The sequence below is a fragment of the Lolium rigidum genome, chromosome 7 (assembly GCF_022539505.1).
Source record: "Lolium rigidum isolate FL_2022 chromosome 7, APGP_CSIRO_Lrig_0.1, whole genome shotgun sequence".
In the NCBI taxonomy this organism is placed as follows: Eukaryota; Viridiplantae; Streptophyta; class Magnoliopsida; order Poales; family Poaceae; genus Lolium; species Lolium rigidum.
This window is the reverse complement of record NC_061514.1, coordinates 95,725,706-95,743,938: the sequence shown is the minus strand read 5'-3', so window position 1 is coordinate 95,743,938 and position 18,233 is coordinate 95,725,706. Positions and strand designations below refer to the sequence as shown.

The 18,233-nt window shown below is 43.2% G+C and overlaps 1 protein-coding gene across 1 annotated transcript; it reads left to right on the top strand.

Annotated features, from left to right (window-relative positions):
- Positions 1 to 6,723: 6,723 nt before the first annotated feature.
- LOC124679384 (zinc finger MYM-type protein 1-like) lies at positions 6,724 to 10,851 on the top strand. Its single transcript, XM_047215153.1, has 3 exons — positions 6,724 to 6,987; positions 7,074 to 10,730; positions 10,803 to 10,851. Exon 2 carries the CDS (start codon positions 7,321 to 7,323, stop codon positions 9,694 to 9,696), a length of 2,376 nt encoding a protein of 791 aa, XP_047071109.1. The 5' UTR covers positions 6,724 to 6,987; positions 7,074 to 7,320; the 3' UTR covers positions 9,697 to 10,730; positions 10,803 to 10,851.
- The last annotated feature ends 7,382 nt before the right edge of the window (positions 10,852 to 18,233 follow it).

The window sequence follows — 18,233 nt, the reverse complement described above, 5'->3', positions numbered from 1 at the left end:
ATGAACCATGTTTTGCGTGATTTTATTGGCAAGTTTGTGGTTGTGTATTTTGATGTCATATTAATCTAGAGCCGCAATGAATCTGATCATACTATACATATTCGACATGTTTTGCAAGTGTTGCGTGATAGTAAACTCTATGGTAATCTTGAGAAGTGCACATTTTGCAAAGATAAGGTCATATTTTTGGGTTATGTTGTCTCTAAGCATGGAGTAGAAGTAGATGTGTCTAAAATTGAAGCTATTCAAAATTGGCCTACTCCCATGAATGTGAGTCAAGTAAGAAGTTTTCATGGTCTTGCTGGGTTTTATAGAAGATTTGTGCCCAATTTTAGTACTATTGCTGCACCTTTGAATAAATTGACTAAAAAGGGTGTTGTCTCTGAGTGGGGCGCAGCCCAAGATCATGCTTTTGATGAACTGAAATGATTGTTAACTTCTACACCGTTGCTTGCACTTCCTGATTTCAATAAGCAATTTGAGATTGAATGTGATGCTAGTGGTATTGGAATTGGTGTTGTGTTGATGCAATAGTGTCGTTCAATTGCATATTTTTTTGAGAAACTTTCTGGTGCTAAGTTGAACTATCCTATATGTGATAAAGAATTGTATGGTCTAATTAGAGTTCTTGAGGTTTGGCAACATTACTTGTGGCCAAAAGAATTTATCATACATTCTGATCATGAAGCTTTAAAATATCTGAAAGCTCAATCTAACTTGCATAGGCGTCTTGCTAAGTGGGTTGAGTTCATTGAGTCTTTTCCATATATTATTAAGCATAAGAATGGAAACGATAATATTTTTGTTGATGCTCTATCTAGGAAGAACATGCTATTAACTCAACTTGATGTTAAAATTCCTGGATTAGAGATACTATGTGATTTGTATGCTACTGATCATGATTTTGGTGAACCATATCGCTTGTGTGCTATTGGTAAAGCATGGAAAAATATCACATACATGATGAGTTCTTGTTTAGAGCTAACAAACTATTTGTTCCAGAATCGTCTGTGTGTTTGCTCTTATTGCAGGAATCTCATGCTGGAGGTTTGATGGGTCATTTTGGACGTGAGAAGACGCTACTCATGCTAGCTGGCCATTTTTATTGGCCAAAGATGAGGCGGGATGTGGACAGGTATGTGAAGAGATGCATTACATGCAACAAGTCCAAGTCTAAGCTGAAGCCTCACGGTTTGTATACTCCTTACCGGCACCTACTACACCATGGGAAGACATTAGTATGGATTTTGTGTTGGGTTTGCCGCGTACTAAGAGAGGCCATGGTTTTATATTTGTGATAGTGGATAGATTCTCTAAGATGTCACACTTTATTGCCTGCCACAAGAGCGACAATGCGTCGCATATTGCTAACCTGTTTTTCAGGGAGATTGTACGTCTACATGGAGTCCCGAAGACTATTGTTTCTGATCGTGACGTGAAGTTTATGAGCTACTTCTGGAATACGCTTTGGGGAAAGCTGGGGACAAAGCTACTTTTCAGTACTACTTGTCATCCCAAAACTGATGGTCAGACTGAGGTGGTGAATAGAACATTGTCACAACTGTTGAGATCCATGATCAAGAAGAACCTGAAGGGGTGAGAAGATTGTTTGCCGCATGTGGAGTTTGCTTATAACAGGGCAGTACATTCTACCACAGAGTTGTGTCCATTTGAGGGGGTGTATGGTTTCAAACCCATTACTCCACTTGACTGGTTGCCTTTACCCATACATGAGAGAGTCAATATGGAGGCATCAAAGAGGGCAGATTTTGTGCGAAAGATTCATGTGAAGATTAAAGAGTTGATAGATAAGAAAGGCAAGAGCAATGCTGCAAGAGTGAACAAGAAGCGCAAGGAGATGTTGTTCAAGACTGGTGATATGGTCTAGGTACATTTTCGCAAGGATAGATTCCCGAAGCTACGGAAGTCCAAGTTGCTTCCTCGTGGTGCTGGTCCTTACAAAGTGCTTGCCAAGATCAATGATAATGCATACTCTATAGATCTTCCAATAGATGAGTTTGGTGTCAGCAATTCTTTCAATGTGGCTGATTTGACACCATATGACGGAGAAGACCTTGGAGCGTCGAGGTCGACGCCTTTTGAAGGGGGGGGGGAGCTGATGAGGACATCCCTACTACACTACTACCTCCGTCGTTGCAAGATGGAGACGATGCCGCTGTGAAGCTCAAGTCCAATGAAGTCAGGATTGAACCAATGACACGAGCTCGTGCGAAGCTACTCAAACAACAGGTGAACTTGTTCCTAAGTGATACTTTGATCGATGAGAACTTTATACTGCCTAAGTCCTATTACTTATGTATGATCAGGAATGAAGAGGGAGCAAGCATCGCACGCGGAGGAGAGGAGCAGCTGGACAAGAAGCTAGACGTGAAGCTGGACATGGAGCTGGCCATGAAGCTGGACATGAAGACGTCCCATGGAAGCGCGAGGGAGGTGAGGGAGGCATGCGCGAGGGAAGAAGACAAAGTCCAGGCCAGCGCCAGGCCCGGTCTGACCGGGCGCCACGCCGGCGCGCCCGGTCCTAGGCCCGGTACAACCGGGCGCGGTGCCGACCGGATCCCCAGCTGGTGCCAACCGGGCACTATCCAGTATGTCTGGACGCCTAGCCCGGTCACCATCCGGTGCCAGGTCCGGTTTTAACCGGCCTGCCCGGTCCCACGCACGGTCGACCGGCTGTATGACCGGCCGACTCCGAGTCTGTCTCGACCACATCCAATCTGGGTCGGTTTTCTATGTGTATTTTTGACTCCTGGTCGTCCTGAACCCCTATATAAGTGCCCAGGACGCCCCCAAATTAGGTTTAGACTATGTTTAAGATAAATCCTAGTTCATAGTTGATTGCTTTGCAACTCTATTGAATCTCTACACCATATTGCATTGATTTGGTGTATACCCTGAAAAGTCTTGTGTGATCTACTGTTCCATTGGGAATTAGACGGTTGCAACTTACCGCTTCGTGGTCGGCGGTTACGTGCGCAAGTGTGTGGAGTTGCGAATATCTTGCAGGGTTGAGAGCTGTTGCATTGGCGACATGGACCAATCGAGAGACTTCGTCGCGTCATACAAGTTACCATCCACTTTATCATCAAGTTATCTCCGCTGTGTTCATCCCGTGATCATCACCACCACCGTGCTTACTGAGAAGATCAGGCAACCCCTTATCACCAACAAAGTTAGATTCTAGCAGGCATGCAAATTTGGGTTGTTTGGTTGCATACGTTATGGTATTGTGGCAACCACTTCTCGCAAGTGTGAAATTACCACACGCTAGTGTGGACTAATAAACGACATATTGAAATAATAGTAAGCATATCGAACAAACATATAACACTAAATAAACGTAGTTTAGCCCTAATTACTAGCAAATAGAAGTTAGTTGAGATGTTACCTACATAATATCAAATAGGAGTTCACCACAAAGATCTTAAGCATGTTCTCCAGATCAATGAATTCCCTCTTGACGCCACTCGAAGGCTTGAGTGTCTAAGATTGAAAAGTTTCTTAGCATTTTTTGGAAGAACTTTGCAGAAGACTCATTGAGTCATTGAGATGGTACCTTGTTGACATGATAGGTGGGAGAATTCCAGTGCGGCAAGCATATCCAGCATCATCTAGGCAAAACTTATCCTCGAGGATTTTTAGGCCATCTGGTTTGTCCAAGCTGTCAGCAAGAATCGTTGTATCATGAACTGATCCTTTCCATCCAACTAACACATAAGCGAACTTGATATCAAAATTAACAACGACACCATATTTTGATTGGTGTAGTGATTTCTCCCCTTTATGCATGAGACTCGCTTCTTGTCACTATAGCAGTGCCATGAGTACCATCAAGCGCCCCAACACAATCCTGACATGAACATGAACAAATTGTTAGGCCGTAGTGCAATACAACCATGCAATCGACTCCTGAAAACAGAGGAGTTGTCAATTCAGTTGCACCTGGAAAAGCACTAGTAACAGGGGTGATGTGAAAGTAGCAGTAATATGAGAGTAATGGCAATAGTAACACAACAGCAGTAGTAGTAACACAGGGGAGATGGCACCGGAAAATATTCCAGTGTGGAGTTGACTGTAGAACAATGATGATGACAGAAGGACCGGGGTTTCCAGCTATCTACACTAGTGGTAACTCTCCAAATAACATGTGTTGGGTGAACAAATTACAGTTGGACAATTGATAATTGTGAGGGCATGACAATGCATGCTATGATAAGATAAAAGTTACTGTAGTATTTAATTGGGCATTACAACATAATACATAGACCGTACTCGAACTGCATCTATGACTAATAATCCACCTTCAGGTTATCATCCGAACCACTTCCAGTATTAAGTTGCAAGCAACAGATTATCGCATTAAGCAATGTGTATAAAGTAAACAATAGAATTATCCTTAGACAAAACATTGTTGTTTTCTCCCTAGTAGCAACAACACATCTACAATCTTAGAAGTTATTGTCACTCTTCCAGAAAACTATAGGCATGGACCCACTATCGAGCATAAATACTCCCTCTTGAAGATACAGACAACTACTTGATCAGGGTAACTACAAGTACTGGAGAGCATGCAAGATCTTAAATAACAGTAGTATGATAATATGATGAACAATCTAATCACAATTCCACAATTTATCGGATCCCAACAAACACAACACCGATTACATAATATGGATCTCAGTCATGTAAGGCAGCTCATGAAATCATTGTAGTGAAGTACATGGCAGAGAAAGTACCAACTAGCTACAGCCGAGAACCCGTAGTCCAGGAGGAACTACTCACGAACCATCATGGAGTCGAAGTGGAGGCGATGCAGTCGATTGAGATGGCTCCGGGGTCAATTCCCGTCCCGGCAGGGTGCCAGAACAAGAACTTTTCGTGGACGAGTTTCAGAAAATACATAAAAATGTCACGAAATTAATGTAAAACAAGCATGAAGCATGAAAAATTATAGATACATTTGCAACGTATCAGCTAGCTGAGCAGATGAGCTGGACGGAATTTAGGAGGAGAACGTGCAAGAGCGTGTGATGGTAGAGGAATCAATCGTGTCGACGCAAGAAGGCTAAATTGTTTAGCAGTTTCCCGTCGACGAGCTTGCCACCGTGCGTCTTGTTTGTTGTACCATTTTCTGGCATGTTCCCTTTAGTTTACGGGCAACCAATTTCTATTCTTAATCTGGATGAGAAATGCATTTTTTTTTACTTTATATAACAAAAATCTGCAAGACTTCAGAGGTACCAGAGTCCATCAGCGATAATTATTTCGAATAGAAAAGAGAAGAGGCTGGTTGAAAGGAGCCACCGTCTACATCACAATACTATGTCACAATCCAGCAATTCCTGTCAGTGCGTACCAATACTTGCGTTAAGAAGGTTCCACAAAACTCATTGGTCCAGTCAATCAGTCACGAACTTATGATCCCTGCCGGAGAAACAAAAAAAAGAACTAGAGCACTTGGCATTATCCAGAGGGAACAAAAATGAAATCAGAGCTCCCTTCATCTCACAAAAAATATTTACAGACCCAGGAACACGGCGCAGTGCGCACAGCACCGAACAAATGAACAAAACGAGCCTAAATTAAGAGGCATCAAAACAGAGCCTGAATTTAGGCAGTCGGATCAGCTAGCTCGCCCATGGGCAACACGTGCCTGGCGGTGGCGGGACGGCCGTGCGGGCGGGCGGGCTCGATCCGTCAGCCTCGGGTGGCGACACGGAGCGCGTGGGGCGGCGGGGGCGGCGGCGGCGGCGGGCCGGCGAAGGGGATGCTCCGCAGCATGAGGGTGCGCATCCGGCGGGGGAAGGGCGCGTCGTGGAGCAGCTGCTCCAGCACCTGCGCCACCAGCAGCGTGTAGTCCTCCAGCAGCTCCGCCACTATCCCGACCAGGAACATCGTCGCGGCGATTGATGGGTTTAGGAAGGCGAGGAAGGAAAGGATCGAATTTTGGTCGCTTTGGGTGGAGGAGGTCGAGGTTGGATGTGGACTTGCTTGTGAGCTTGTGCTGTGTCGTGCCGGAGCGGGTGACCGCGGCTTTAAAAAGGGATCGGCGGCGGCGCGTGTCGTGTCCTGTGGGCAGTGGACGCCGGTTTTGGAGCTCACGGGGTGGCGGCCCGCGCGAGACCGCGATGCGCTGCCCGTAGGTTCCAGAAGCAGCCAGATAAGAACGGTTACAGTGTTGCTGCCGGTCTCGCGCAGCGGGTTGTGCTGTGATACCGTCGAACCGGTACCGCCCGTGGGTGACGGCCGGATACCCTGTTGCCACTTGTAGTCGATTTCGATAAATTTAACCCTTTTTCGAAAATTCAGCATGATTTGACATCTTTTTAAAAAATATTTAAAATCTGATCATTTTTAGTAGCGTCTTTTCTCGGGACGCTATCTTATTCACAATAGCGCCGCTAACAGTGGCGCTGAACATGTGCCAGCATAGCGAGACTAGGCCCATAATTCGCAAGGTCAACTCCCTTCACAAGGGCGCTACCCTTTGAAATATGTTAAGTTGCATGGGCCACCCACATCCCCTTTACCTACCACTTACCCCCAGGGCCGGCCCTGGGCCTGTGCAGCCAGGACGACCGCTCTGGGCCCCTAAAATCCAGGGGCCCCCTCCTGAGCATATCTGTGTATACATCGGCATATCAGCCCACGAAAGTTTGGCTAGCAGACGTGAAAAAAATCACCACATCCACGGATCCACCTATTGATCGGGCCTCAGTCTACCAGGTCCAAGCCATCTAATACGCATTGCCGTAATCACAGGGAACGCATCCGCAAGCATCGTTCTTCTCGGCTTGACCGCTTGGTCGATTATCTTCTATTCCCCAATCCCCAATCGGCAATCATGCCATGGTCGACGGCGCCCCGTCCGCTCCTAATTGTGATTTCCGGCCGTTGGGAGGGATTAATCGAAGAAGATACAGAGAGATTTCTGGATTCCATCCTCCTCAATCCTCAATTACAACGGTCAGTAAAATCCTCTCTATTTATACATGTCAGATTCGCACCTGAACCTCAACCCCCTCTCACTTCTCATGTTTCTCAATTCTCAGATACGTATTTGTTGAGCTCTTCTGTGTCTTCATTGCCAATTGGTATTTGGGGACTAAGAAATAGGGGAGAGGTTCGAGGAGAAGGTCAGAATGGAAAGGAATTGGCGGATTGTGCACACTGGTCTTCCATTCTGTTTGTGATTCGTGAAGACACTACTAGTCAGCAGCGATTCAGGTGTTGTTGTTCCATTCCGGTTCATTTCTTACATTTATATTCATCTTAATTTTTCCTGTGCTAAATAGCAGTATGTCATCTAGAAAGTATCCATCTGGTAATGAGAAAAGGAACAAGAAAAAACGTGCTCATGACCTGATAGAATCCCAAAAAGGATCAATTTATAAGTTTCTCAAAACAAGTACAAGTACCTCTACTGCTAGGAATTCAGATGAATTAGCTTTAGTTATTGTTCAAGAACAGCCCAATGGGCAAGAAAGTGCATCTGACTCACCTAATACAGAAAATTTGAGTGCTGATGAGCAAGAGCAACCAACTTTTAGTGTCAATATTTATGACCCAAGATTTTGGGATGGTCTAGATAACAAGCAAAGAGACATTTTAGTGGAAAAGGGTCCTGTAAGAGAAGCAAATCTTGTTTTCCGTTTGGATAAATATTCTAGGCATTTTTCATATGCTTATTATTCTAAAAGATTGAGCAATGGAGAGGTTCATGATAGAAAATGGTTGGTTTATTCTAAACATGTTGATAGAGTATTTTGCTTTTGTTGTAAGCTTTTTAGATCTAAAAACAATAAGAGTGCCTTAGCTACTGATGGAATGAGTGATTGGAAACATCTCAGTGAGAGGCTTAAAGAGCATGAAAACAGTGTTGAGCATTTTACTAATATGAACACATGGAATGAATTAAGGATTAGACTAGGTAAGAATCAAACGATTGATAGAGATTTGCAACAGCAAATCACAAAGGAGAAAGAACGGCTGAAGCAAGTTTTAATAAGGATAATTGCCATTGTAAAGTATCTTGGTAAACGTAATTTAGCTTTTCGTGGATCTAGTGAAAAGCTTTACGACGGTAATAATGGAAATTTCTTAGCATGTGTTGAGATGGTCGCAGAATTTGATTTGGTAATGCAAGACCATCTTAGGCGCATTGAGAATAATCAAATTCATTACCATTACCTTAGTCATAAAATTCAGAATGAGTTGATATCTTTATTAGCATCGAGTGTTACAAGTTCCGTTATGAATATTGTTAAAGAGGCCAAGTATTTCTCCATAATTCTTGATTGTACTCCAGACGTGAGCCATCAAGAACAAATGACTCTACTTGTTCGATGTCTTAATCTCTCAAATAAAAAAATTAAGATAGAAGAGTTTTTTCTAGGGTTCTTAAAGGTAGATGATACATCTGGTTTGGGTCTTTTTAAAGTACTGCTTGATGCTATGAAGTCTTTTGATCTTAATGTTGATGACATAAGGGGTCAAGGATATGACAACGGTTCTAATATGAAAGGGAAACACCAAGGGGTACAAAAAAGATTGCTTGATATAAACCCAAGGGCGTTGTATATGCCATGTGCATGCCATAGTCTTAATCTTACTCTTTGTGATATGGCCAATTCATGTAGTAAAGCTGTTTCTTTTTTTGGAATTGTGCAACGAATATATGTGTTGTTTTCAAGATCTACGAAAAGATGGAAGGTTTTACTTGATCATGTGCCAAACTTTACTGTGAAATCTTTGTCTAATACTCGTTGGGAGAGTAGAATCAAAAGTGTTAAAGCTATTAGATTTCAAGCTCCTCAACTAAGATCAGCTTTATTTGAGTTATCTAAATGCCGCGATGATGCAAAATGTATGAGTGATGCAAAAAGTTTATATGATTTGCTAGGCAGTTTTGAGTTTTTACTTAGTACGGTTATTTGGCATGATATTTTATTTTCTATAAACATGGTGAGTAAGAAATTGCAATCTCCGTCAATGTGCATTGATTCTACCTTGCATCAAATTGAAGGCATAATGAAGCACTTTGATGAATATAGAAACAACGGATATGCATCTAGTTTGGATATTGCTAAAAGCCTAGCAACTGATATGAATATAAAAGCATCATTTCCAGTAAAACGAAAGTCTACTAGAAAGAAACATTTTGATGAAACTGACGACGACGAGGAACAAATTCTAGAAGCCGAAAAGGCCTTTGAAGTTAATTACTTTTTAGTTATGGTGGACATGGCAAACACTTCACTAAAAAATAGATTTGAGGAGCTTAGTGTTTTCAAAAGTATTTTTGGATTCTTGCTTAGCTCAAAAAATATGAAGTCATTGGACGCCATTGAACTAAAAAAATGTTGCACCAATTTCGCCAAAACTTTTTGTAAGGATGGTTCATTTGATGTTGAATCTGATGATCTTTTCTCTGAACTGCGAGTGCTACAAACAACCTTACCACATAAGCAATTGTGTGCTATTGAGATTTTTGAGTTTGTTAGAGATATTGATTGTTTTCCTAATATCTCAATTGCTTATCGAATTCTATTTACAGTGCCGGTGACTGTAGCATCTGCAGAAAGAAGTTTTTCAAAGTTGAAATTGTTAAAAAAACTATTTGAGATCATCGATGTCACAAGAAAGGTTGAACGGTCTTGCTACCATATGCATTGAGAAGGATAAGTTAGACGAGATTAATATTGAGACCATCGTTAATGATTTCGCATCCAAAAATGCTAGGAGAACTTGTTTTTTATGATTATACTCGACCATGTCTTATTTTCCTTTTGTTATGTTTTAATTGTTAGTTTTTGAGATAACATATCCCTCGGTGTATGGAGTATCTACTGCAACTGAAATAAAAGTAATTTAAACTCCTTATTTGTTTGTGTGACCAATAGTAAGGATTTAGGGCCCCTCTATATTATCTTGCCCTTGGGCCCCTGATTTGCCAGGACCGGCCCTGCTTACCCCTCACACCCCGATCAGGAAGAAACCAGGGGGCGCCCCCCTCTCTCTTCCCTCTCAAATCCCTCCCCCAAATCCCTTAGACCCAATTTTATGTAGTATTGGTGAAACCCTAGATCATCACAAATTTCGAAATTTGTGTGGTCTTGCGGATTTTGTTTTAGTTTGATATTTTTATTATCCTCTAGATTGGCCTATTTTGCTAGTTAGAGTTATGGTATGTGACTATGATTTGTTGTCAATATTGCCATGTATGGTTTGAGCTTGGTATTGTAGATCTAGATAAAATTGGAATGTGAAGATTATAATTGATATACTTATTGTTTATGCATATGGTTTTTATAACTATTTTTTAGATGGCAAAACTTGTTGTAGGCATTATTGTTCACCTATCTTAGTTTTCAAACATTGTTTTAGGCATTTTGTGTTTGCTTTTTTGTCTTAGAATTGTTTGCTTATCTTTGTTTGGAAATAATCGTTCATAGTAACTTTAATATAAAATTGTTGTAGGTATGGCGTCGTCCGATCCGAAGGAGAACCCGAGGAAGTGGAAGCACATCGCTGACCATTGGCCATCCAATTTTTTCGAAGGGACGAAACGGGCTCGTTGTTGGTGCGGTGACCTTTGTGTCTCAAAACAATGTGATGATTGGGATGCCAAACACGGAAGGAGGTTTTGGATGTGTCCTAACTATGCACATGACAAGGCCAAGCCAAGAAACTGATACGACTACCCACCGGTATGGGTCTCCACTTGTAATGATTTTTTTCTTGAGTGCTTATTGTTAATAATATTAGGTGTGTATTTGCAGTATCCTCCACCTCTTTGTCAATTTGCGAAGTGGATAGATTTGGAACAAGAACCCCGCCACAAGGAAGTGGTTGTGTACGAGGAGCAAAGGAAGTGGAACTACATGTTCCAGTTGATTCGTGAGGATAAGCGGGAGAAAAAGATGAAGATTAAACTTGAGAAACAACGTTTGGAGAAAGAGAAGAAGGAGCAAGAATATAAGGATCTTCGTGAGGCGGAACGGGAGAACAAGAGAGGGAGAGTGTTCGTCGTGCAAGGGAAGAGGCGGAAGCGGAAGAAGATGCAACCAAGCAGAAGGGGAAGTACCCCCCGTTTGGACTCAATAGAGACATGTCTTCTATGTTAAATCTTTAGAATTTGCGGGTGTAAACTTTCAGAGTTGATGCAACCCATTTGATGAACTTATCTTTGTATCGTGCACTTTAATCTTGTAAATCTTGAAGTTGGGATTTTGTTGTTATGAATTTTAAAATCAGAGAATTTGTTATTGTAGACCTTATTAATTTGTATATGTTACATATGTATCTATGAATTATTATCTAAAGAGGGTTGGTAGTGTTTCGTTTTGTTAGAAACAGACATTAGGGTAGCGCCGTGTTGGAGCTACCCTAGGAACGGTAGCGCCGCGCTGTGTGAAGATGTTAAAGTCTTCCTGTTAAATTGTTCAACAAAATTTTAGTGTGAGGATGATGCTGTCATATAAATTCGTTGGTATTTATATATTATTTGCACTTCTTTATTGCTAAATCTGAAATAATTTGTCATTCCTAAATGTTTTTCATGCAAGAGTTATATAGTACAAAAAGTCTTCATGTTAATCTTTATTTATTCTTTGTTGCTTGTGTTAAAATGTGTAGATGGAACTTCTCCACCAACATTATGATCAAGAACACCGTGGGCGGTATATACAATTTCGCCACACTTGTCTATTTGTTTAGTTGGCATGGAGATGCAAGTTTCTTACTCAATTTTTTTCCGGAATTGTCACCCCTTCGCCTAAGGTACCACGGGGTGTCTGGCACACAGTTTCCATATGACAAGCGATATACCCCGTTCATTGAGGCACAAGGACTCCTCCAATTCATCCAGCTTGTGAGCCGATCGACGCCAAACATGAACCCTGCTGCTATAACCGCTCTCGTGGATCGATGGAGGCCGGAGACACACACGTTTCATCTCCGGACGGGGGACATGACCGTGACTCTTCAGGATGTCTCGATGATTCTGGCGCTTCCCATTGATGGACCTCTGGTGTGTATGAGCACATATTCTTTAGGATGGCACGGGCAGATGGAAGACCTTATCGGTGCAGTTCCTTCACCCAAGACGGACCACAAAAAAGAAAGAGTCCCTGCCAGCGCCAAATATACTTGGATCTGTCAGCGGTTCAGTGTGTGCCCTCCTTTGGCTGACATAGAGGTGATAGAGCAGCATGCACGCGCATACGTCTGGTACGTTATCTCGAGGATCTTGTTTTGCCGAAGGCAGTGGTAGGACCGCTCCTTGGATGTGGTTGAAGGTGTTAACAACTCGGGGCTTAAAAGTTTGGGTTTCGCGGCACTGGCATACCTTTACCGTCAGGTAATCATTTGCATTCTCCAAACAAACTTGTCGAAACCGCGTTTCCATGTACATGTACCACAAAATTAACCTTGTGGGCCTATGTATGCAGTTGGACAATGATTGTCGCAACTTAACATATTTTAAAGGGTAGCACCCTTGGGAGTGGAGTTGAACTTTAAAAGGGTAGCGCCCTTGTGAAGGAAGTTGATCTCGCGAATTGTGGACCCAGCCTCGCCACGCTGGCACATGTTCAACGCCACTGGTCGCGGCGCTACCGTGAAGAGGGCAGCGCCCCGAGAAAATGCGCTACTAAAAAGGGCCAGATTTTAAATATTTTTTAAAAGAGGTTAAATCATGCTGAACTTTTAAAAATGGTCAAATTGTTGAAATCGACCCACTTGCAAGTTGAGTCCGAGTCTATTGCTTCAACTGGTCAAACAAACTGGTGGAACGGAACGGGCCGCCGGTTTTCCATCTACACGTTGCAGTGAGAATTATGTGTAATTAGTTAAATTTTAGTTGCAACTTCACGTGTTTAACTGAAAAAATCTCATTTATAACCAATGTTCAACTTATAAGTTATAACCAGCGCTAAACTAGGGAAAATCTATGTTAAGAGTCTCCTCGATACAATATTTTAGTAGATATTTTACTAAATAAAATAATATGTGTCACAAATGCACAACAATAAGATAAAAGAGTTTCTATAATTAACTCTAGTATGACAAGTACTCGGTTATCATTTCTTTGTGGTATGTCAGTGTCGCCACACATTCCTGAGTCGTTGGCCATGTGATGGACACATAGTACAACAGATTAGTGTGACCGTGTTGAATATCCGCCGGTGCATCGACTCCCGGTTGACACCCCTAAATAATCACAGAAAAATATATGAAAATAGGCACATGTTGTACCTAACATGAGAATGGATTTTGTACATGCGCGCATGGTTGTAGGTGTTTCCATCACCGTTGATTTATTTCTCAGGATTCACACTTGCCGTGGTAGATGAAAATTTAGGTCTTTCTCCTTCTTTTAGCCTAATCTCAAAGCAAAACGGACGGTGACGGGAAACACCAACACTCATATGTGTAAGTACAAACGTATTTCTATCTAACATGCAATATATATATTTTTAAACTAAAGGTTATAATATGGACACGCGCATTCTTGAAAAAATAGACATCTGTATCTGACATGCCATAATTTTTGAATTAGAATTTAAGACACATCAAGATAAAGGGAGGGCTAGGAGGGCGGCGGACCTTCAGTTCGCTCTAGTTCTTGTAGTCATTGCTAGATGGTCTTTATAATTTTTATTATTTTGAGGTTATTTCTATTTTTATTGATGATTATTAATAGACCGGTCGACCTATTCGAGAAAAAAATTACCAAAGCAACATGGAATAATACTACTCATGAAAAAGATGACACCAATTTGATTTTCTCTATTAACAGCACCCTACAAGTTGTCAAAGATTTATTTGGGAAACCATGTTTGTCTTGTACGTTGACTGGATATCTTCTATGGTCCCTAGAGCCTACTAGGGTTTTCTGTGCCCCTGTTGAATGACGATCTACTCTTGCTAGAATTTTTGCTCCTCGATGTGGGTTTAAGACTGCCTTGACGGGAGGGGAATATCTTTCTGGCCACAATGAACGATTTGGCTTTGTACATTGATATCAATTGACACAAAGTTGTTTAGAATCCCTTAAAAAATACACAAGATCCCAAATCATAGTGTCATAACTAGTTGTAATGTAAAACACCATCAATCCTACCAACTAGAATCGTAAAATACATCTAATCAATTTTGATCGTGAAGTCATAGAATCGTGTTTCTATCCGAGGCCGCTCGGCTACATCTACATGAGGTGAACCGACCCTCGCGTTGCTCCTCCAAGGGCGACTCTGGGGAACCCTAATTTCGCCGCCGCCATGGCCCTCCACCTCCGCCTTCTTTCTCCGCCGCTGCCGTGGGCCATTGCCGTGGTGGCGGCAGGCACCCTCGCGACCGAAGGCGCTCTGGGGGAGCTCGCTGTGGAGGCATTTTGGTGCGGGGTGGTTTTCTTTGGAGTGGGGAGGAGGCAACTGGTGAGGCGCTGGCGCTGGTTGACGACTAAGCGACGGCGGCGCGAGCAGCAAGTCGCAGCCCCCGGTAGGTCGCGGTCGCCCGACGAGTCAACGACGCATCGACGAGGTGACGGCGTGAGCTCGTTTGCGCCCGATCAGGGACTCGAGCTGTTTGCCACGGGAGTCATGGCTACCACCCCTTTACGGTTGTTCGGCTGGTGCTTGTCAGAGTCGTCGTGCTCCGTTGTTTCGCGCCGAAGACCAGTTTGTTTTCATGTTCTCTTCTACAACAGACTGGTTGTGTGTGGGTTGCTGGCTCGGATGGAATACATGAGGTGGTCCTAGGATTCCTCTCACGCCAGGACGATGAACTATTTGTTGCATGCCTTCATTGACCTGGCCGAAGTGTCGAGTTTCAGACGGCTCCGCCAGCAAAATTCAATGGACGACACACCGGTGATTGTTGGATTAGGTGGTATTCGGTCACATGCAACCATGTTTTTTCTGGCAGTTTGGTTTCAGAGGGAACAATGCGAAGCTCTGCGGTCTATTGCCCTCGTGGGACATGTCTTTATTTCCATGGTGAAGTCGGTGGCAGAGAATAGCATGGAAGCCGAGGTCTAATGACTTATAATGGTGGTTCGAGTGCTGGTGGCGATGAGGTTTTGGCTTGGTGATTCGTGACTTGTAGCAGCAGCATTGCCAAGTGAGGGCGACAACACATGGGAAATTCAGAGTCTAAACTTGCAGGGTGAAAATCTAAAAGGACGAGATGTCGCCTAGAGGGGGGTGAATAAGTGTTTTAAAAACTCATACGGATTTGGCTTGTAAGAATGCGGAATTAAACTAACGTTTATTTTACAAGCATAAATCCTAAATATGCTAGGCTCATCTAAGTGCAACAACAACAACTAGAGCTAAGCAAGATAGGCACAAGATATATGTAGCACAGGTAATAGCAAGATATATGTACTTCAAGCACGATGGCTATCACAAGAAAAGTAAGCTCGGATATAGAAATAATCGAGGCATGCGGAGACGAGGATGTATTCCCGTGTTCCCTTCCTTTGCAAGAAGGTATGTCACGTTTGGAGGGGTGGAGGTCACACGAAGGATTCTCCAACGCCACGAAGTCTCACCCTATTCTCCGAGCCAAACCCAAGAAGGATAATGGCCCTTTCCTTATGGTTAGCTTTTCCTCCACTCCGGAGATGGCAAGCTCCAAAACCACTTCACAAGCTCCAAGAAGGAGAAGCCCGGGCCTCTTCACAATTTTCCTTGAAGAGATCACCGGAGCACCAACCGCCAAGCCAACGGGGTCATCCCAGTAGAGCATGATATTGAGATGGAAAATCTATTACTTCAAACTCCAGCATCTCTCTTCTGTAATTCTCTCGAATTCCGAACTGAACATCGAGTGAAATCTTTCCTAGCGGATAATTCGGCTTCTCGGGTGTGATGCCATGAAAACGTGTATCTATTGGTGTCAGATTCGCCAAAGATATATTCATCTTCCTCAATGTATCTGCGTACATGAGGTTCAAACTGCTCCCTCCATCTATGAACACACAGGAGACTTCGAATCCTGCGATCACATCTGGTAAAATCATAGCTGACTGTCCTGGCCGTGGAACTTGAGGTGGATGGTCCGCTTGAGTGAACCCGATGTCCTGTGCCGACCAATTCAAATACTCAATCGTTGGAGGAGGCATCTTCTCTGCCATATATACCTGTCGTGAAATAACCTTTTGCGCCCTATTCGAGGGTCTGCCTTTCTAACTCATCGACAATGCTCCTGTTATGTCAATGTAAGGGCCATTGTTGGCTGGAGCTGCCGCCAATTGCAACTGATGTTGGTTTGCGCTAGTTATTGCGGGTGGAGGTGGCAGATGTACTTCACTCCTTGTCCCCTGAACATGCTCCATGCTCGCTGCCTGTGCATTGGCGTGTCCCGCATATCTATGCAGAGCTTGGAAAGTTTGGCAGTCCTTCTGAAGATGACCTGACTGTCTTTTTCCATCATTGTCGAGATAGAAATGCATCTGGCATGGTCCGTTCAGAAGATCTTCGGGTGATATATTATATGGCCTCTGAAACCTTGGACGATTGTTTTGCCTGCTAGAGTTTGGCGCATACCTGTGATCATTGTGCTGCTCGTTGCTTCTTTGGTAGTCCTCCCAATGATTTCCTCCATTATTTCCTCGGAAGCCAGCCGCCACTTGGCTGGGACCATCATAATCTGAGTATGGACGAGAATATCGTCGTCTATTTTGATTGTTGTTTCTATTGCGATCTTCCTTGGGTGACCTATGCCGCTTATTTTGCACGACATCTTCTCCATCTGCCCAGCGATTCGCTATATCCATGAGTTCTTCTATTGTCCTCGGGTTGGATCTACCCAAGTCCTCGATGAAGTCTTTCCTTTGGATTCCCGCGACCAATGCATCTATTGCTCTTTCGTCGGATACGTTTTCCGCCAAATTTTTTATGATGTTCCATCGTTGGATGTACGTCCTCATTGGTTCACCATATTTTTTCTTGCAAGCCGTTAGCTGCTCTATGGATGTAGGCTTCTTGCACCTGGAACGGAAATTCTTCACGAACAAGTCTTCAAAAATTTCCCAGCTGTCGATGGATCCTACTGGTAACTTCTTTATCCATGACCTTGCGGCCCCACTAACATGGACTTGGACGCTCTGCATAGCCGTAGCTCTAGTTCCACCCAACAATTTTACTATTTCCAGGTAGTCGATTAGCCAATCTTTGGGTTCGTGCAAACCATCAAACTTTTTGTAACCATCTGGCAACTTGAAGCCAGAAGAGACCCACGTTGTGCGAACTGGTCGAGTAAAGCAGGGGAGTCCACACATATCCTCTTCATCGACTTCTGGCGAGTGTAGCCTGGATCTATTTTCACGTGCTCTGTCAACTCGAGCGTGTGCTTCTATATTTCTAGCCTCATCCGTTCGTGGAGGATCTCTCGCCACCGTGGTGGGTCGAGGGCTATTTTGCCTTGGAGCACTTTCAAGTTGTGGTGTGTGATACGCGTAGATGCACACGTCCGTTGGGAACCCCAAGTGGAAGGTATGATGCGTATAGAAGCAAGTTTCCCTCAGTATGAAACCAAGGTTATCGAACCAGTAGGAGCCAAGAAGCACGTGAAGGTTGTTGGTGGAGGAGTGTAGTGCGGCACAACACCAGTGAAACCGGCGCCAACGTGGAACCCGCACAACACAATCAAAGTACTTTGTCCCAACGTAACGAGTGAGGTTGTCAATCTCACCGGCTTGCTGAAAACAAAGGATTAAACGTATCGAGTGGAAGATGGTGTTTGTTTGCAAAGAACAGTAAAAGCAATAGAATGTATTCAGATGTAAAAGAATGGACCGGGGTCCACAGTTCACTAGTGGTGTCTCTCCAATAAGATAACTAACATGCTGGGTGAACAAATTACAGGCGAGCAATTGACAAATAAAGATTCAATACATATCAACGATGATTACTATGTGATTTAATCAGGGCATTACGACAAAGTACATAGACCGCTATCCGAGCATGCATCTATGCCTAAATAATCCACCTTCGAGTTATCATCCGAACCCCTTCCGGTATTAAGTTGAAAACAACGAGATAATTGCATTAAGTATGGTGCGTAATGTAATCAACACAAATATCCTTAGACAAAGCATCAATGTTTTATCCCTAGTAGCAACAAAGACATCCACAACCTTAGAACTTTCGTCACATCGTCCCAGATTAAATGGATGCATGAACCCACTATCGAGCATAATTACC

Excerpts from the sequence above, each read along its gene's own strand:
- LOC124679384 (XM_047215153.1), top strand. The coding sequence starts at position 7,321 with ATGTCATCTAGAAAGTATCCATCTGGTAATGAGAAAAGGAACAAGAAA.